This window comes from Capsella rubella, unplaced genomic scaffold, assembly GCF_000375325.1.
Source record: "Capsella rubella cultivar Monte Gargano unplaced genomic scaffold, Caprub1_0 scaffold_7, whole genome shotgun sequence".
Classification (NCBI taxonomy): Eukaryota; Viridiplantae; Streptophyta; class Magnoliopsida; order Brassicales; family Brassicaceae; genus Capsella; species Capsella rubella.
This window is the reverse complement of record NW_006238917.1, coordinates 9,070,988-9,085,070: the sequence shown is the minus strand read 5'-3', so window position 1 is coordinate 9,085,070 and position 14,083 is coordinate 9,070,988. Positions and strand designations below refer to the sequence as shown.

Here is a 14,083-nt window from a genome sequence, read left to right as displayed (position 1 = left end):
ACAAGTTTGGAATGCACATATTAAAAGTAGGGATGCATATAGTCCATAGGTCCTAAAAGTCAATATTGTCTAAGAGAGAGCTCGTTTTGATTATATATATTTCTTACTAAAATTTTGGAATGAGAGGAGACACATAGACTTAGAGAAACAGTCAAAGCACTTGCACTTGTAGATTGAATAGCAACTGTACGTTATTCCCAATTAGCCAAAGCACCATCTCAAGAAATATCCACTAGAATTATCCTCTAAACTTAACGTAACTTAACTAACTTGTCTTTACATGTAAACAATGAGATGATCCATTAGCAAGGGACATGCAAATCTCATTAAACATAGAAACCGAATATATGTTCCATCCTATATACTCAACAAAAAATTTGTTTCTTTATCTACAAAACTATCAAGAAATGCTAAACACATCCGAAAAAAAAGCATACAAGCTGAAATTGAAGAGAATTTTTAGGCTATAAAAGGATTTCAAAATTTTTGATTAATTCCGCTGTTCTAATTAAACAAAAATTAGTCTTTGAAAAATCGATTAGCATTTTAATTTTTCTCCATAGCATTCACATACTGTATATGTATATTATAATTTATTACTTTATGAAATTTGGTAAATTGGAAGTCTAAAGACTAAGAATAATACCTGAAAAAAATGTCTAAATAACAATAAATTTGGGTAAGAAAAAGTCCAATAATAACAACAAATTATAAATTCAAAGAAGAAAGACTTTGTAATTAAAGAAGGAAGAATCAAAGAAGAATCAAATTAAATTTAAAACATAATTAGAAACTTACGCATGCACCCCGTTTCCGTAAATCTCCCTTTGTAGTTGTACTTGTACATCTCTCTCCCTCTGCTTTGGCTTTTGCTTTCCTTTTAGGGTTTTTGATCATCCCTCTGGTCAATATAGGTTTTGGTATTATCTCATCTCAATGTCTGCGAATTCCAAGCTGGAGAGGTTTGTTTCTCAATCGGCGGATACGGTGGCTGTTTCTAACCGTGTGGTGGCTTCACGGTCTACTCGTCAGCCGCGGCTCTCTTTCTCCACCTTTGTTCCGGCGTCCGACAACGATTACCCGAAGAAGATGAAATCCGACGAGATATCTCCGAAGAGAGAGGAGGTTCCGGTGTCGGCGAAGGAGAGAGAAGAAGCGGAGGAGGAGGAGGAGGAAGAGAAGAGGACTTGGAATCTTCGGCCGAGGAAGGCTTATGGTGGTGGTTTGAAGAAGGGAAACGGCGTGTTCACGGCGGAGGCGTGCGTTGGAGTCGGAGGAGGAGGAGGAGCTTCGGAGGTGAAGAATCAGAAATCAGGCGGAGGAATGGAGCCGAAATCGAACAGGCAGAGAGGAATCCCGGCGGAATCTCCGGGATTAGGCGGTGGTGAGGTTGCGAACGAGAATCACAGGCTTTGGGTTGCTCTTTCTAGAGACGAGATCGAAGAAGATTTGTTCAGCATGTGTGGGAGCAGGCCATCTCGCCGGCCACGGAAGAGGACTAAAACATTGCAGAAGTATCTCGATGTAAGTCACCAGGTGTTCGACGAAATGCCTCACCTGAATCTTTTCCAACAACATTTTATGGTTTTTTTTTAATTAGTCTCTTCATTGCTTTGGCATTTCAATTTCTGCGCTTGTAGGTCATTTTCCCTGGATTGTGTCTCGTGGGGATGAATGCTGATTGCTTCAAAGTATCCAACTCTCCATTGAAGGTTTGTGCACATATATTAGCTTTGATTTATTCAATTACTTGCTTGATTAATGCCTTGGATCAACTTACCCTTTTGCTACATTGATCGGTAGATAGTATGAATTGGATCAAAGTTCAGACCTTTAGTGCTATTACAGAAGTTATGAACTTTCGTAATATGGTGCTTACAATGACACAATGAACCCCATTTTTTTAAGAGTTAGTTACTGCTATCGAAACACTTAACATCATTGTAATCCATTTTGCAGCGATGATCGATGCAAAGTAGTCTTTTGGCAAAAGAAAAAAGGTGAAGTCATCTCCTTAGTTATCATTTCCATGGATATGGTGACGTTGTTATGTTATGCATTTTTGAGGGTTAATGTGCTTAAGTAGTTGGAGCCTTGTTTTTGGTTTGTTGCAGGGTAGATAGGTATGCTGGTGATGGAGAAACCACAGTAGAAGATATCTCAAGGGACATGTTCCTGTTTCATAACAAATTTAGTAGTAACAAATATATAAGTAAATATCGGTGAGTAAGTTCATATTTTTATAGATATATATATATATTAAAAGAGAGAGCGAGAACGAGATGGGTTTGTTTTTGAGTTACTGATGATGAAATGAAGAAATCAGTTAGTAAGATGCGTTGAAGTTTAGTATAATGGCAGAGCAAGACAACATATCTTTGTTTTGTTAACACCAATTCGAACATGAAAACGATTTATTTAAACCATTTATAACTCTTATTAATACATAGTTGGAAAGTGTATTAAGATCAATTTGAAGTACGATAAGGTTTTTAAGAGGATAAAATGAAAAGAAAACCTGCAATTTGAAGGGTTATTTACAGAGAACAAATTGCGTAAATGATAAAATGATAGATTGTTTACAGAACCAGCTCTGAGCTTCTGATCGATGGATCATGTAACGAAGCTAAATGATAAACTGTTTTCAAAAATTTGATCTAACTAAAATATGTGAGCATATACGGATTAATTCTCTCTAATAATGCAATTTGTATAGTAATGACAACAAAGCTATAATAAGATAGTTACAGTTCTGAAACTACAAACTTTTGTTAGTTTTTGCTTTTTCGCTGGTTATTAATTAATCACAATTGTTTCCTATGTGTTCAAAAAGAAAAAGTGCATAGCCACTGAACAACAACCGAAAAAATATCTGCATTTAGAAAATTGATCACTGTTCAATATCATTATCATGTGACAAATATGTTTTTAAGGCTTGCTGCATTCCTAATGGAGAGTACCTAAACCCCAATAAGCTAGATGGGCTAGTATTTCATGTTCAAATCCAAAAAGGCCCTATACACCAATCCTTGCTTCTCTTATTTGTGTTCAAGAAAAATGTGATTTCTTGTAAATTGTAGTATTTTAATTAGCAAAGAGCATGCTTACTTGGAAGAAGGTTTGTTCCATTAATTATGAACTATATTCTCATTATTACTATAAATGGGAATGATTAAATTCAGGGGTTAGGGCATATCATTGGTTATCTTAGGCCTTTTTTGTGTTTCATATCACATAATGAATAATGATTCAAAAGTCCACAATCATTTTGACTCCTCTTCTACAGCGAAGCCAAATTGTCAGTTTGTCGGTTTTAATTATTTCTTCTTAAGAATTTCATTTTTGTTTAAACATAAATATAATTAGTTCCGACTCAAGAGACTTAATCATTATGTAACAAAGTAGCTAGCTAGAGTTCTTGCCGAATAAATCAATGAAGAGTATCATTCTCAGTGGGCTCCTCTTGTTTCCAAAAAGCCGATTCATTCGAGAACCACTTTCACCGATTACATCACACACACCCAATAAATGAAGAAAAGAATCATTTACACTCTCAATAAACTGTGATATTAAACTTCAAACGTATTTGAATCCAAACCCAAGTGTTACCCTATGTTCTTTTTATTACATAGAGATTGATTACTTGCTTAGTGATCTAAATAAAGCAAAACCTATTAGTTACTTTTTTCGTAACATAACAATTGAGATAATGCATGCAATCATGTAGAGGATGGTGATAATAGTTAATATAACAAAATGATGTGATTGGTGCAATAATACTTATATATATATAATAGTAAGTATATCATCATGTGGCATTAATTTTGCTTTATCTACGTCATACACAGTCCTCGTTGTACTTGAAGTTTGTATTCCTTCAACAACCAACCACACACAATGGCACCCGCAAAAAAGAAATTGATTCCTTAGCCTGTGACGGCCTAGTGGAAAAATTAGTGACTCAGAGCTAAGTTCCATGATTACCCCTTCATCTCTACTATAATATCAAAATTCTTTTCTGGCCCTGTCTTCTTCTTTAGTGTTTCAGGTCTTCCAGAACCAGACCCCGATTCAGATATGTTATATGTAGTGACAGTTTAAAAGTATATATAGGATTCGCCGAACTATGGTTTTGTATTATCGTCCATTAACTAGAAGATAAGAGCATATTACACATATATAATGACAATTGACAACTCATAAGTAGTGAAAATCGACATATGAGATAATATGTGATTATGACTTAATTTTTACATTTGACTGTGTTTATTTGTAAGCAACGTTTGCATGTGAAGAATTAGGGGTTAATTAGATGGGAGTATATTATTAAAAGGTGGTGAGATGAGTCCGTACCTATTATTGCACGTGTCTCGCATTACAACCGAAAAATATATTATTCCAAACGATATTGTTGGTTAACCGATGAATTAATCCACATGACCACCAGCTCACACCACTCCTCATTGGACGAATAAATTATATGTGCAAGTTCGAAAACATATGTTTCTTTTTTGTTGCAGTAATATATATTCCTCCTTTTTGGCCTAGCTAAAGGTTTCAAATCTCAAACATCTTATAAATATTATTAGATCCAAAAACTAATAAAACTGAAAGAATATCTGGCAGTTTATGTTGATGTCTCGATAGATTATGTTCATTAATTGTCCAAAGTCAGTGTTATATTTTTAGCAAATTTTCTTTTACCATATTCAATTTTAAGATGTTTGAGATCATGCCGAAATAAAAAAAATGACAGTGTGAATTTTTTAGCCAAATAAACTCTTTGAGTAAACGAAGAAACGTCTAAATCTCTCCACGCTCCAGAGTTAGATCAAACATGCAAAATTAATCACCTCCATGGCTGCATATTTGTATTTTAAACTAATTAAATAAGAAATTGTTGGGTTTTAATTACTATATTTAAAGTTTATATACTCATGGCCTTTCATTCAAAATTTAATTTTATTAAACAAACTACCTAAGTATAATTTGAGGCTATTATTGATATATATATGCAATCAATTGAAAACGATTTTTTTCATCGGCATTTGTATATGTAATGATCCTCTCTTTTTCTGTTTATCAAATAACTCTTTTATTTACATTTGAAAATAAATTATACTACTAAGTTGCTGAGGACAACAAAAATAGATTTGGAAATAATAATAATAAAATATATATATATATATGAAATAAATATTAGGTCCCATTTCATTTAAATTTGGTGAAATTGTATATGGACGGCCGTTTCCAAGAAGGTATACAAAATTGTCCCTAAACAAAACTCACATGTGGAAGGCCACGTTTGAAAATCCCAAAGTAAGGAAGCCACCTTCTTCTTCTTCTTATTAATTTCTGAGAGATTTGATTGAGAGGAAGTGTTACTTGTTCCTATTTTCATATTTACTAGATTAGAATAATACTACAAGGAAGGGATGTTTGACCATGGACTGGCATGGGGACAAACCAAGGGCAGCAAAAGAAAGAAGAACATAGGAATATTTTGACCAGAGATGCACGTGTGTGTGGACATGAACACACGTGTGCTTCGCTGTCATGGGTGGTGTGCTTCGCTTAGGAATGTGTGCGCCACGTCGGTTCCACATGGGAGGATATATCGCACGAGCCAACTTGGTCCTTTCTTCCTTTTTTTTTATTTTTTTATTTTTTCAATTTCAATTACAATTACAAGCATTCCTTGAAGCTTCATTTTAATTATACACCAACCAACTAATATAAGTATATGTTTCTTTATTTTTTTTAGAAAAACATAGATTCCCTAAACCATTACTGGTTTAATCATTATGCCTAGAATCTCAATAATTATGCATATGTGTAATGTAGCAGTGCTACATATTCATACCATTTGAATTTGATGCGTTTTAAATTAAATAATGTATATATAGTAGTAATCAAGAATCAAGAATAAGGTTACGAAACGTCAGTCAGATTCAAATTATCTTCTTTCTTTTTACTGCTAAACCATCTTTCGTATGTCATTATGCGCAAATGTCAACGAGTGTTTCCTTTGAAGAGTATATAGTAAATGTAAAACATTCGAATTATTACGTGACAAGAGAATATAAATAATATTCGAACATAATTAATGGTGGAGTTAGGTCCCAAACATATAAAGTTTCTCCAATGATGACATTAATCTACAGCCAATTCTGTAGAGAGAATAATTAAGCTAGCTACGCAATCAAAATATGATTAACTACATTGATCATTATTAGTCCTACTATGCACAAAAGCAAAACATACATATACGCCCTCAAATGATTACTACATTTGAAAATACGATTTGCATTATTAAAAATTTTCTATTTTTGTTTATTTTTTAATGTAAATCCTTTTTTTTTTTATGTTGACCGAAAATAAATCTAGATATGTATAAAAATTCATATATGAAGTGGAGACAAGACCTTTAAGTACAAAACTATTGTCAACTAGACCAAAATATATAAATTTCGAGGACCGGTTTAGATCATTAATGAGAAAGAAGTTAATTCATGCGAAGAAAAATAGAAAAAGGATGAGAGTATAAATAAATGAATAATAATGATTATTACAGCAACGAAGCCGAAAATGAGAAAAGGGCGCGTGGGAGCAAATGATAGAATGTCGGCGCGTGAGGAAACAAAAGAGAACGCACGGCCGGGTCGAGTGTTTTCGGGTCCCTTTATCGTCACGTGACATGACCCACCTGCCCATGTTCTCTCTCTCTCTTGAGCCCAAACAAAACAACTATTTGAGTGAGAGACCCCTCTCACTCTCTCTCTCATTATTGTTTTATACAAATCCAAATACAACAAAATCATTACTTCTTTCGGCAGTTTTTACATAATTTTCTTCTCTGTCAACCAACCATAAAAAGTTTCCATGATTAATCTGATAATTAGCAGCAAAAAACAAAATAGATATCTATATGATTATGCAAATGTCTACAAAGAATTATGATGATCTATATAACTAATTGTTACCATTTGAAAGTGTAGGAACTTTGAATGGTACATATATAGGGAGAAACAGTCAAATTGGATTTTTCTTTTCCAAATGGTACATATATTGGTGGTGGTGTCTTATATAGTAATGATATAGAGATCCCACACAACATCCCACATGGATATGATTGGATCACAACAGTTTTCTTTGGCCCACTTCTTTGAAGGAGCTCAGATTCATGTGGATTGTGTTTCTTTTTTTCTTTTGTATTACCAACCCACTTGATTTTTTTTATTTATATCTATGATATATCTACATCCCCAATATCCATCATTTCAACAATTTATTGCCAACTCTTTTTTTTGATATCTCTTCTCATCATCCGTGTGTGATCTTGACTGATTTAGTTCTTGTTTCTGTTCTTTTCTTTTTCCTTTTGCAAGTTCACACACCAATAATGAGAGAAGAACATAAAAACTAATTAACCATGTTTTGGGTCTTTCGTCCGAAATGATTATTGACCTAATTAAGTTCATAATTATTAATAGATTAACTCTTCATCATCATGATTTATTCCTAGTTCTTGAAAACTTACTCACCTTTATAATTTGTTGGTAAATAAATGTCACATGATGGATTTGTGGCGCCACTTATTTATATTCGACCCTCATGCATTATAGAGTTTTTCTCTAGTCCACGAATTCGCAAGAAATAAAGTATAGATAGGAAAAACAAATAATAAATTTTAAATTTTAAAATATTTGAAAAATAGACTTTGGATACCATACAAATATAGAACTACATTGAGGTTATTGAAAAAGCAAACTTAAAAGAGAGGACTTATACTATTTACTAGAATAGTAAAAGAAGAAGAAGCAAAAAGCTAAAAAGAGACAAAGAGGGAACAAGTTGGGGGGATGTAATAATTGAGTTTTCAAAAGGAGCCATTATACATTATAATTGGCCAACCTGACAACAATCTCATATCATTCACTTCCTATATATTAATCCCCTCTTCCTCTTTTCATTTCTCATTTCACATCTCTCTCTCTCTCTCTCTCTCTCTCTCTCTCTCTCTCTCTCCATAAGAACCCTAGCTAGCTAGAACAAGGTTTTCTCTTGTCCTCTTTACACTTACCACCACTGATATCAATTAGATCATCAAGGTTTCTCTTGTCATCTCTCTACCACACAAAGATCAGAGCATTTGCTATACCCATTTCCTAAAAAATCTTCACTAGAAATATTATATCATGATGATGGGAAAAGAGGATCTAGGTTTAAGTCTTAGCTTGGGATTTGCACAAAGTCACCATCCTCTCCAGCTGAATCTAAAACCCACTTCTTCACCTGTGTCGTCCAATCTCCAGATGTTTCCATGGAACCAAACCTTTGTTTCTTCCTCAGGTATGCTTCTTTCTTCTTCTTTCAACAAAGTCTTATAAAAAAATACAAGGAAACAAAACAGATCTTAAAATGAACCGTTTTCTATTTTTTTACAGATCATCAAAAGCAACAGTTTCTTAGGAAAATCGACGTGAACAGCTTGCCAACGACGGTGGAGTTGGAGGAGGAGACAGGGGTTTCGTCTCCAAACAGCACGATCTCGAGCACCGTGAGCGGCAAGAGGAGGAGTGATAGAGAAGGAACCTCCGGTGGTGGTGCCGGAGATGACCTCGACATCACTCTAGACAGATCTTCATCACGTGGAACCTCCGACGAAGAAGAAGATTACGGAGGTGAGACTTGTCGGAAGAAGCTCAGGCTATCCAAAGATCAATCTGCTGTTCTTGAAGACACTTTCAAGGAACACAATACTCTCAATCCCGTAAGTTCATTTTATCTTATCTCTAGGAACGTGAGGGTGTTACTCTGTTTTAACAAGGGCTTTATGGTAAAATATGCAGAAACAGAAGCTGGCTTTGGCTAAGAAGCTAGGCTTAACAGCAAGACAAGTTGAAGTGTGGTTCCAGAACAGAAGAGCAAGGTGAGGAGTCAGAGATAGAACTCACTATTTGACCATTTCACCCCTTGAGAGCCAAGTTATTTACAATACAAATCTGTTTTGTTTAATCTAAAAATAGGACCAAACTGAAGCAAACAGAAGTAGACTGCGAGTATTTGAAAAGATGCGTTGAGAAATTAACCGAAGAGAACCGGCGACTCGAGAAAGAGGCTGCGGAACTAAGAGCATTGAAGCTTTCACCGCGGTTGTACGGTCAGATGAGTCCACCGACCACACTTCTAATGTGTCCATCATGCGAACGAGTGGCTGGACCATCCTCATCTAACCACAACCAACGGTCGGTCTCATTGAGCCCGTGGCTCCAAATGGCACATGGGTCAACCTTTGATGTGATGCGTCCTAGGTCTTAACTTTTTTATTAATACTGGTTTTATGGGTTTGTGTTACTTAATGTGGGTCATTGTACTTTTTAGATTATTGACTCTCAGCAGCTATGTATCCTTAAAATCCTTTTTGTTATATTTTTTTCCTTTAAATTTACTTAAATCTGATTAAATTAGTCATTCCTGTCTTCTTGATAACAAACAAATTTATAAAAAATCGAAACAGATTTCAGCTCTTGTTCTATTTGTTTTTCTTTTTTGCTAAACTCACCTCTTTCTAACCAAAGATACAGCTCTTCTTAACCATACTACAATGTTAATAAAATCAGTAATCCATTTTAATTTACGTAAATAAGATCTTAGTATATGCAACCAGCTTAACGTTTTACAAAACAAAACTTTCATTTTATTTTCATATGTTAAACTAGATCTGGTTATTGAATGATTGAGTTTTAAAAATCGAATTACTCACTGATCTACAAAATTAGGTTTGATATGATTTCTTTCTGACAATAGATCTTTAAAGGGCCCAAAGTAATAGAGTGCACTTAATGGGCCAATTTTTTTGGCCCAATTTGTTTTACGTCGTCGCCGTCGTCGATTTATCACTCAAATCAAAAACTCTTCCGTATTCAGCATCAGCGGTCTCAACTAGCGTTATACAAGATGCCGGGAAAAGTCCTTCTCGGATAAAATTGAGCATCTTTAATAAAAATGGTGAAGCTTTTATCTTCGTTGTTTGTTACATAGATATAGGACTTTATTTTAGGAGAGAGCCTAACGAGGCTTTTTTTTTTATTAATGGGTTCAAGATTTTGCAATCTCTACATTGCCTCGTGTTGAGAAGAAAACGTATACTCGTTCTGGAGGTAAGGCACAACGTATTCTACAACTTCATCATCCGTTATTTCGATGTGTGCTCCAGGGACACTGAGAAACTTCACTTTCCCGGCAGCATCCAAGGTTTTCAGACCAATCCAGTCCTCAGTGTAGAGCTTCGTCTGTTAGGAAGAACATTAAGTAGCCAAGTGGTTAAGAAATTGAGTTCGAGAGATTGGTTAAGTTCACCTTTTGAGGAGGCAAAACAGGTGTGGAAGCTCCATCCGGGTAATATCCGAACCAAGAAGTTTCTTTAGGAATCATTACATTCTCTTTCTCGAACTGTTTAGGAAATGGAAAAAGATAGAAAATTAATGATGAGCTAAATTAGCAATTTGGGTAAAGGATCATTGGTCTCAGAGAGAGAGAGAGAGAGTGGCACCATGATGAGAACTAAGTGGTGCAAGCTGGTGAAACGGTCTTTGTAAGTAGAGTTCTTCTCGAGAGGTCTCTCGTTGTTTAGCTTCGGCAGATACTTGGAGTTTTCCAAATAATTCTTTATATCCTGAAAAACAGATAACGTTTTGTCCATTGAAAGTATAATTGGAAATGATTTTGAGCATTAGAGAGTAAAGGGTTTGAGTTTACTGTAGGGATCTTGACGTAACCACTTGGAGCAATATGATCCTGCAGAGTCATTATAAGTGTTGTTAATGATGGCTGTAGGTTTAAGTCCTGTTTAGAGAAGAAGAATGAGAGAAGGTTTACTTGAGCGAGGTCGGTGTAGACCTGTGAAAACACTGCCTTGAGGATCAAGCAAAATAGAGACTGTTGTAAACAGAGAACCCCATTGTTGTTATTATTGTGAGATTGTGATTGTGGTCGACACACACAGAGAAAAATAGAAACGGAAGAGAACTCACAGTACACCAATCAGGGATTGCGGAGACGCTAGCGTGAGGACCTCCTACAGATACATAGTTGAAGACTGGTGGAGCATTGTCGCAAAACTCTATAAGACATCTAATTATTTATATCTTTGACATAATTAGAGAGTATGTATGTTTTTGTTTGACGGCAAATATAAAAGGATGATAGACGAAGATATAAACAATAGAGAAGATATAATACTTTTATAGAAGAGTAACAGAGCGATAGAAGTTTGTATTAGTAAAAACTTTATATCAGAGGTTGTGAGGTGTATGTATGAATTAGTTTTGATCCCTTAAATAGACAAAATGTGAATTATTCTACTGTAAGACGGTATGCTCTACGCCAATTAATATTTTGGCTCTATTCAAGTTACTATTTTCCAAAACGTTTTTTGCAAGTGTTGGTCGTATTCTTTGAACTCTTACAAACAATATGAGAATTTTCAAAAATAGCTTATAGATGTATGTTATAAATTTAATTTTAATTTGTTTCCAGTTGTAACAAATTAAACATTGAATTACTAAGACGAGTTGTCTTGTCCACACTCGTTATTGAAGTTGTGTTATAGTTGTTGGATATACCGGTCTTTCAAGGTAGAGGTTTTTAATTTCGTCAGGATCTCTAGTTGTTAAACTTTGAAATGTTCCAACATTTTTTCATATACAAAAACTGAAGAGACCGCGCTTGAGGTTTGAAAATTAAACTAAACAGACGGTTTGATATGATTTTTTACCCAAAACAAAGTGATCACCACCCAAGTAAGTTAATTAAAGGGAAGCTTGAGTAAAGTAGCCTCTAGCTTATACTACGAGACTGATAATAATTTGGATAAAAATTGACCATCTTTTGATAAAACTGATGAAGCATTTATTTATTTTATTTCAACTCATACATAGATGATGATGTTACATTCATAAAGACCTTTATTTTATAGGATGAGGCCTTTTTTATTCTCGTTGGTTCAAGATTGCAATGTCTACATTGCCTCGTGTTCGGAAGATAACGTAGACTCGTTCTGGAGGTAAGGCACAACGTATTTGACAAGGTCTTCGTCCCTTATTTCGATGTGTCCGCCAGGGACACTAACAAACTTCACTTTTCCAGCATCATCCAAGGTTTTCAGACCAATCCAGTCTTCAGTATAAAGCTTTGTCTGCAGAAACAATATTTATATAGTTACTGTAGTTAATAGAAACTAGTGTTTGATGATGGTCAGGTGAAAAAATTGAATACGAGAGATGACTTGGTTCACCTTTTGAGGAGGCAAAACAGGTGAGAAAGCTCCATCAGGGTAATATCCGAACCAAGAAGTTTCTCTTGGGACCAACATTGTATCGTTTTGGTACTGTTTAAGTGTTTAGGATATGGATAAAAAAAACAAAACTAATAAAAATAGTGTTTTAAGTTTGATCATCTCAAGGATCAGAGAGAGAGAGATAGTCACCATGATGAGGACTAAGTTGTGCAAGCTGGTGAAACGGTCTTTAAAAGTGGAGTTCTTCTCGCCAGGTCTCTCGTTGTTGAGCTCTGGCAGATACTTGGAATATTCCAAATACTTTTCTATGTCCTGAAAACCAGATAACGTTTTGTCGGATTGAAGTGTTGGTATGATTGGAAGTGAATTGAGGATTTAGAAAGGAAAGGGTTTTGAGTTTACAGTAGGGATTTTGACATAACCACTTGGAGCAACATGATCCTGCAGAGTCATATATATTATTGGTGGTCTTAATGATATGTATTAATCATGGTTTAAGGTTTAAATCCTCCTGATTAGAGAAGAAGAGAGAAAAGTTTACTTGTACTAAGTGGGTGTAAACATCTGAAAAATGTTCCTCCAGCAACTTGCAAACTAGGAGCTGTACGTAAACAGAGAACCACATTGTTATTGTTACTGTTCTTGTGATAAAGAATGTGATTTTTCTGAAAGAGAACTCACAGTACACCCCTCGGGGATGGCAGCTATGCCAGCATGAGGACCTCCTAAGGAGACATAGTTGATGACAGGTGGAGCATTGTCGCAAAACTCGATAAGTCCTCTAGCAACTAAGTTACCTTGAGACTCTGCAACAATGTTGTAACCTTCACTCAGCTCTGGCATCTGTTTAATTTTCTTACAAGCTTCACTCGCTTGTTGCCTAATCGGCATGAATAAAGAATCCAGTAGTCCATTTCCTATCTCTCTACAAGATGACACAAAAACAGAGAGACAGACAGGGGTAAACCATTATGCAAGATTAGGATGAAACAAGAAGAAGAACAAGATTAGTTTGAGTCAATACACGCAAGATCCAGGGTGGCCGGAGAGGGTGCGGAGGGACAGTGTTAAGTTGCTAACTTTGTTATTGGAACATTCACCTCCAAACCCTGTTTCAATCAAATCCATTAATGTAGATTAAAGGAGGAAAAAGAGAGGAGCAAGAATAAGGATTAATGTTACTCACCATGAAACACAACAAATGGAAGAGAGAGTGAAACTGGAATGGAGAAACTGAAGAGAGACAAGGTGATCACAAGGAGAGAAAATCGTTGGAGACTCTTCTCCATTGAGCTAGCTACTCAGCCGATGAGTACCGTCGATTCTTTCTTAAATAAAACACACAAAAGAAGAGTATTTTAATTTTTGAGGAACCCAAAGAACTAAGAAGCATGACGGCAAGAAATATTTAATTAACGTAAACAAAAAATTCAAGAACTCTACGTTACGTGCATGTATATGAATTACATTTAACTCATCTAAAATTCTCTTCACGGTGATAATATCTTCTTCTTCTTTTTTTTTTTTTTTTTTTTTTTGTCTTTTTTACAAAGCAAAGTTATAGAACGCATTACTGGTGTTGGTATAAAAAAAAGTATATATACATGTATATGATTTTATTATGTTTGACAGCAAATAGAAAAGTATGATAGATGAAGATATAATTAATAGAGAAGTTATAACACCTTTGTAGAAGAGTAACAGAGCGATAGAAAGTTGTGAGGTGTGTGTATGTATGAATTAGTTTCGATCCTTTATATAGACAAAATGTGAATTATTGTA

General features: G+C 35.0%; 4 protein-coding genes across 5 annotated transcripts; 2 read left to right on the top strand and 2 right to left on the bottom strand.

The window, feature by feature from the left end:
• Window positions 1–804: 804 nt before the first annotated feature.
• Window positions 805–2,355, top strand: LOC17880765. 2 transcript variants are annotated; one of them, XM_023779178.1, is made up of 4 exons: window positions 806–1,524; window positions 1,641–1,712; window positions 1,960–2,000; window positions 2,115–2,355. In XM_023779178.1, the coding sequence occupies exons 1-3, from the start codon at window positions 937–939 to the stop codon at window positions 1,963–1,965; spliced, it is 666 nt and encodes a 221-aa protein (XP_023634946.1). In that variant the 5' UTR covers window positions 806–936; the 3' UTR covers window positions 1,966–2,000; window positions 2,115–2,355. The 2 variants fall into 2 exon arrangements, with proteins under 2 accessions (XP_023634945.1, XP_023634946.1); XM_023779177.1 differs by lacking the exons at window positions 1,960–2,000; window positions 2,115–2,355 and adding an exon at window positions 1,804–1,912 and having other exon boundaries at window positions 805–1,524.
• A 5,642-nt stretch (window positions 2,356–7,997) lies between these two features.
• LOC17878161 (homeobox-leucine zipper protein HAT1) lies at window positions 7,998–9,474 on the top strand. Its single transcript, XM_006284208.2, has 4 exons — window positions 7,998–8,352; window positions 8,448–8,773; window positions 8,853–8,932; window positions 9,030–9,474. Exons 1-4 carry the CDS (start codon window positions 8,199–8,201, stop codon window positions 9,319–9,321), a joined length of 852 nt encoding a protein of 283 aa, XP_006284270.1. The 5' UTR covers window positions 7,998–8,198; the 3' UTR covers window positions 9,322–9,474.
• Window positions 9,475–10,118: 644 nt separating this feature from the next.
• LOC17879636 (palmitoyl-protein thioesterase 1) lies at window positions 10,119–11,961 on the bottom strand. Its single transcript, XM_006285224.2, has 7 exons — window positions 11,939–11,961; window positions 11,037–11,136; window positions 10,882–10,941; window positions 10,762–10,800; window positions 10,556–10,678; window positions 10,363–10,455; window positions 10,119–10,295 (listed from the first exon to the last, which is right to left on the bottom strand). Exons 1-7 carry the CDS (start codon window positions 11,959–11,961, stop codon window positions 10,119–10,121), a joined length of 615 nt encoding a protein of 204 aa, XP_006285286.2.
• Window positions 11,896–14,022, bottom strand: LOC17880539 (palmitoyl-protein thioesterase 3). The gene is made up of 9 exons (XM_023779238.1): window positions 13,987–14,022; window positions 13,488–13,629; window positions 13,326–13,410; window positions 12,983–13,226; window positions 12,843–12,902; window positions 12,704–12,742; window positions 12,491–12,613; window positions 12,299–12,391; window positions 11,896–12,199 (listed from the first exon to the last, which is right to left on the bottom strand). The coding sequence occupies exons 2-9, from the start codon at window positions 13,588–13,590 to the stop codon at window positions 12,023–12,025; spliced, it is 924 nt and encodes a 307-aa protein (XP_023635006.1). The 5' UTR covers window positions 13,591–13,629; window positions 13,987–14,022; the 3' UTR covers window positions 11,896–12,022.
• Between the last annotated feature and the right edge of the window lie 61 nt (window positions 14,023–14,083).

Excerpts from the sequence above, each read along its gene's own strand:
- LOC17880765 (XM_023779177.1), top strand. The coding sequence starts at position 937 with ATGTCTGCGAATTCCAAGCTGGAGAGGTTTGTTTCTCAATCGGCGGAT. Across the intron at positions 1,525-1,640 it reads CATTGCAGAAGTATCTCGAT|GTCATTTTCCCTGGATTGTG; the intron begins GTAAGTCACCAG and ends CTGCGCTTGTAG.
- LOC17880539 (XM_023779238.1), bottom strand. The coding sequence starts at position 13,590 with ATGGAGAAGAGTCTCCAACGATTTTCTCTCCTTGTGATCACCTTGTCT. Across the intron at positions 12,903-12,982 it reads CCATCCCCGAGGGGTGTACT|CTCCTAGTTTGCAAGTTGCT; the intron begins GTGAGTTCTCTT and ends GTTTACGTACAG. Across the intron at positions 12,743-12,842 it reads TTTACACCCACTTAGTACAA|GATCATGTTGCTCCAAGTGG; the intron begins GTAAACTTTTCT and ends ATGACTCTGCAG.
- LOC17878161 (XM_006284208.2), top strand. The coding sequence starts at position 8,199 with ATGATGATGGGAAAAGAGGATCTAGGTTTAAGTCTTAGCTTGGGATTT. Across the intron at positions 8,353-8,447 it reads AACCTTTGTTTCTTCCTCAG|ATCATCAAAAGCAACAGTTT; the intron begins GTATGCTTCTTT and ends ATTTTTTTACAG. Across the intron at positions 8,933-9,029 it reads TTCCAGAACAGAAGAGCAAG|GACCAAACTGAAGCAAACAG; the intron begins GTGAGGAGTCAG and ends ATCTAAAAATAG.
- LOC17879636 (XM_006285224.2), bottom strand. The coding sequence starts at position 11,961 with ATGAATGTAACATCATCATCTAT. Across the intron at positions 10,801-10,881 it reads TCTACACCGACCTCGCTCAA|GATCATATTGCTCCAAGTGG; the intron begins GTAAACCTTCTC and ends ATGACTCTGCAG. Across the intron at positions 10,296-10,362 it reads CTGTTTTGCCTCCTCAAAAG|ACGAAGCTCTACACTGAGGA; the intron begins GTGAACTTAACC and ends TCTTCCTAACAG.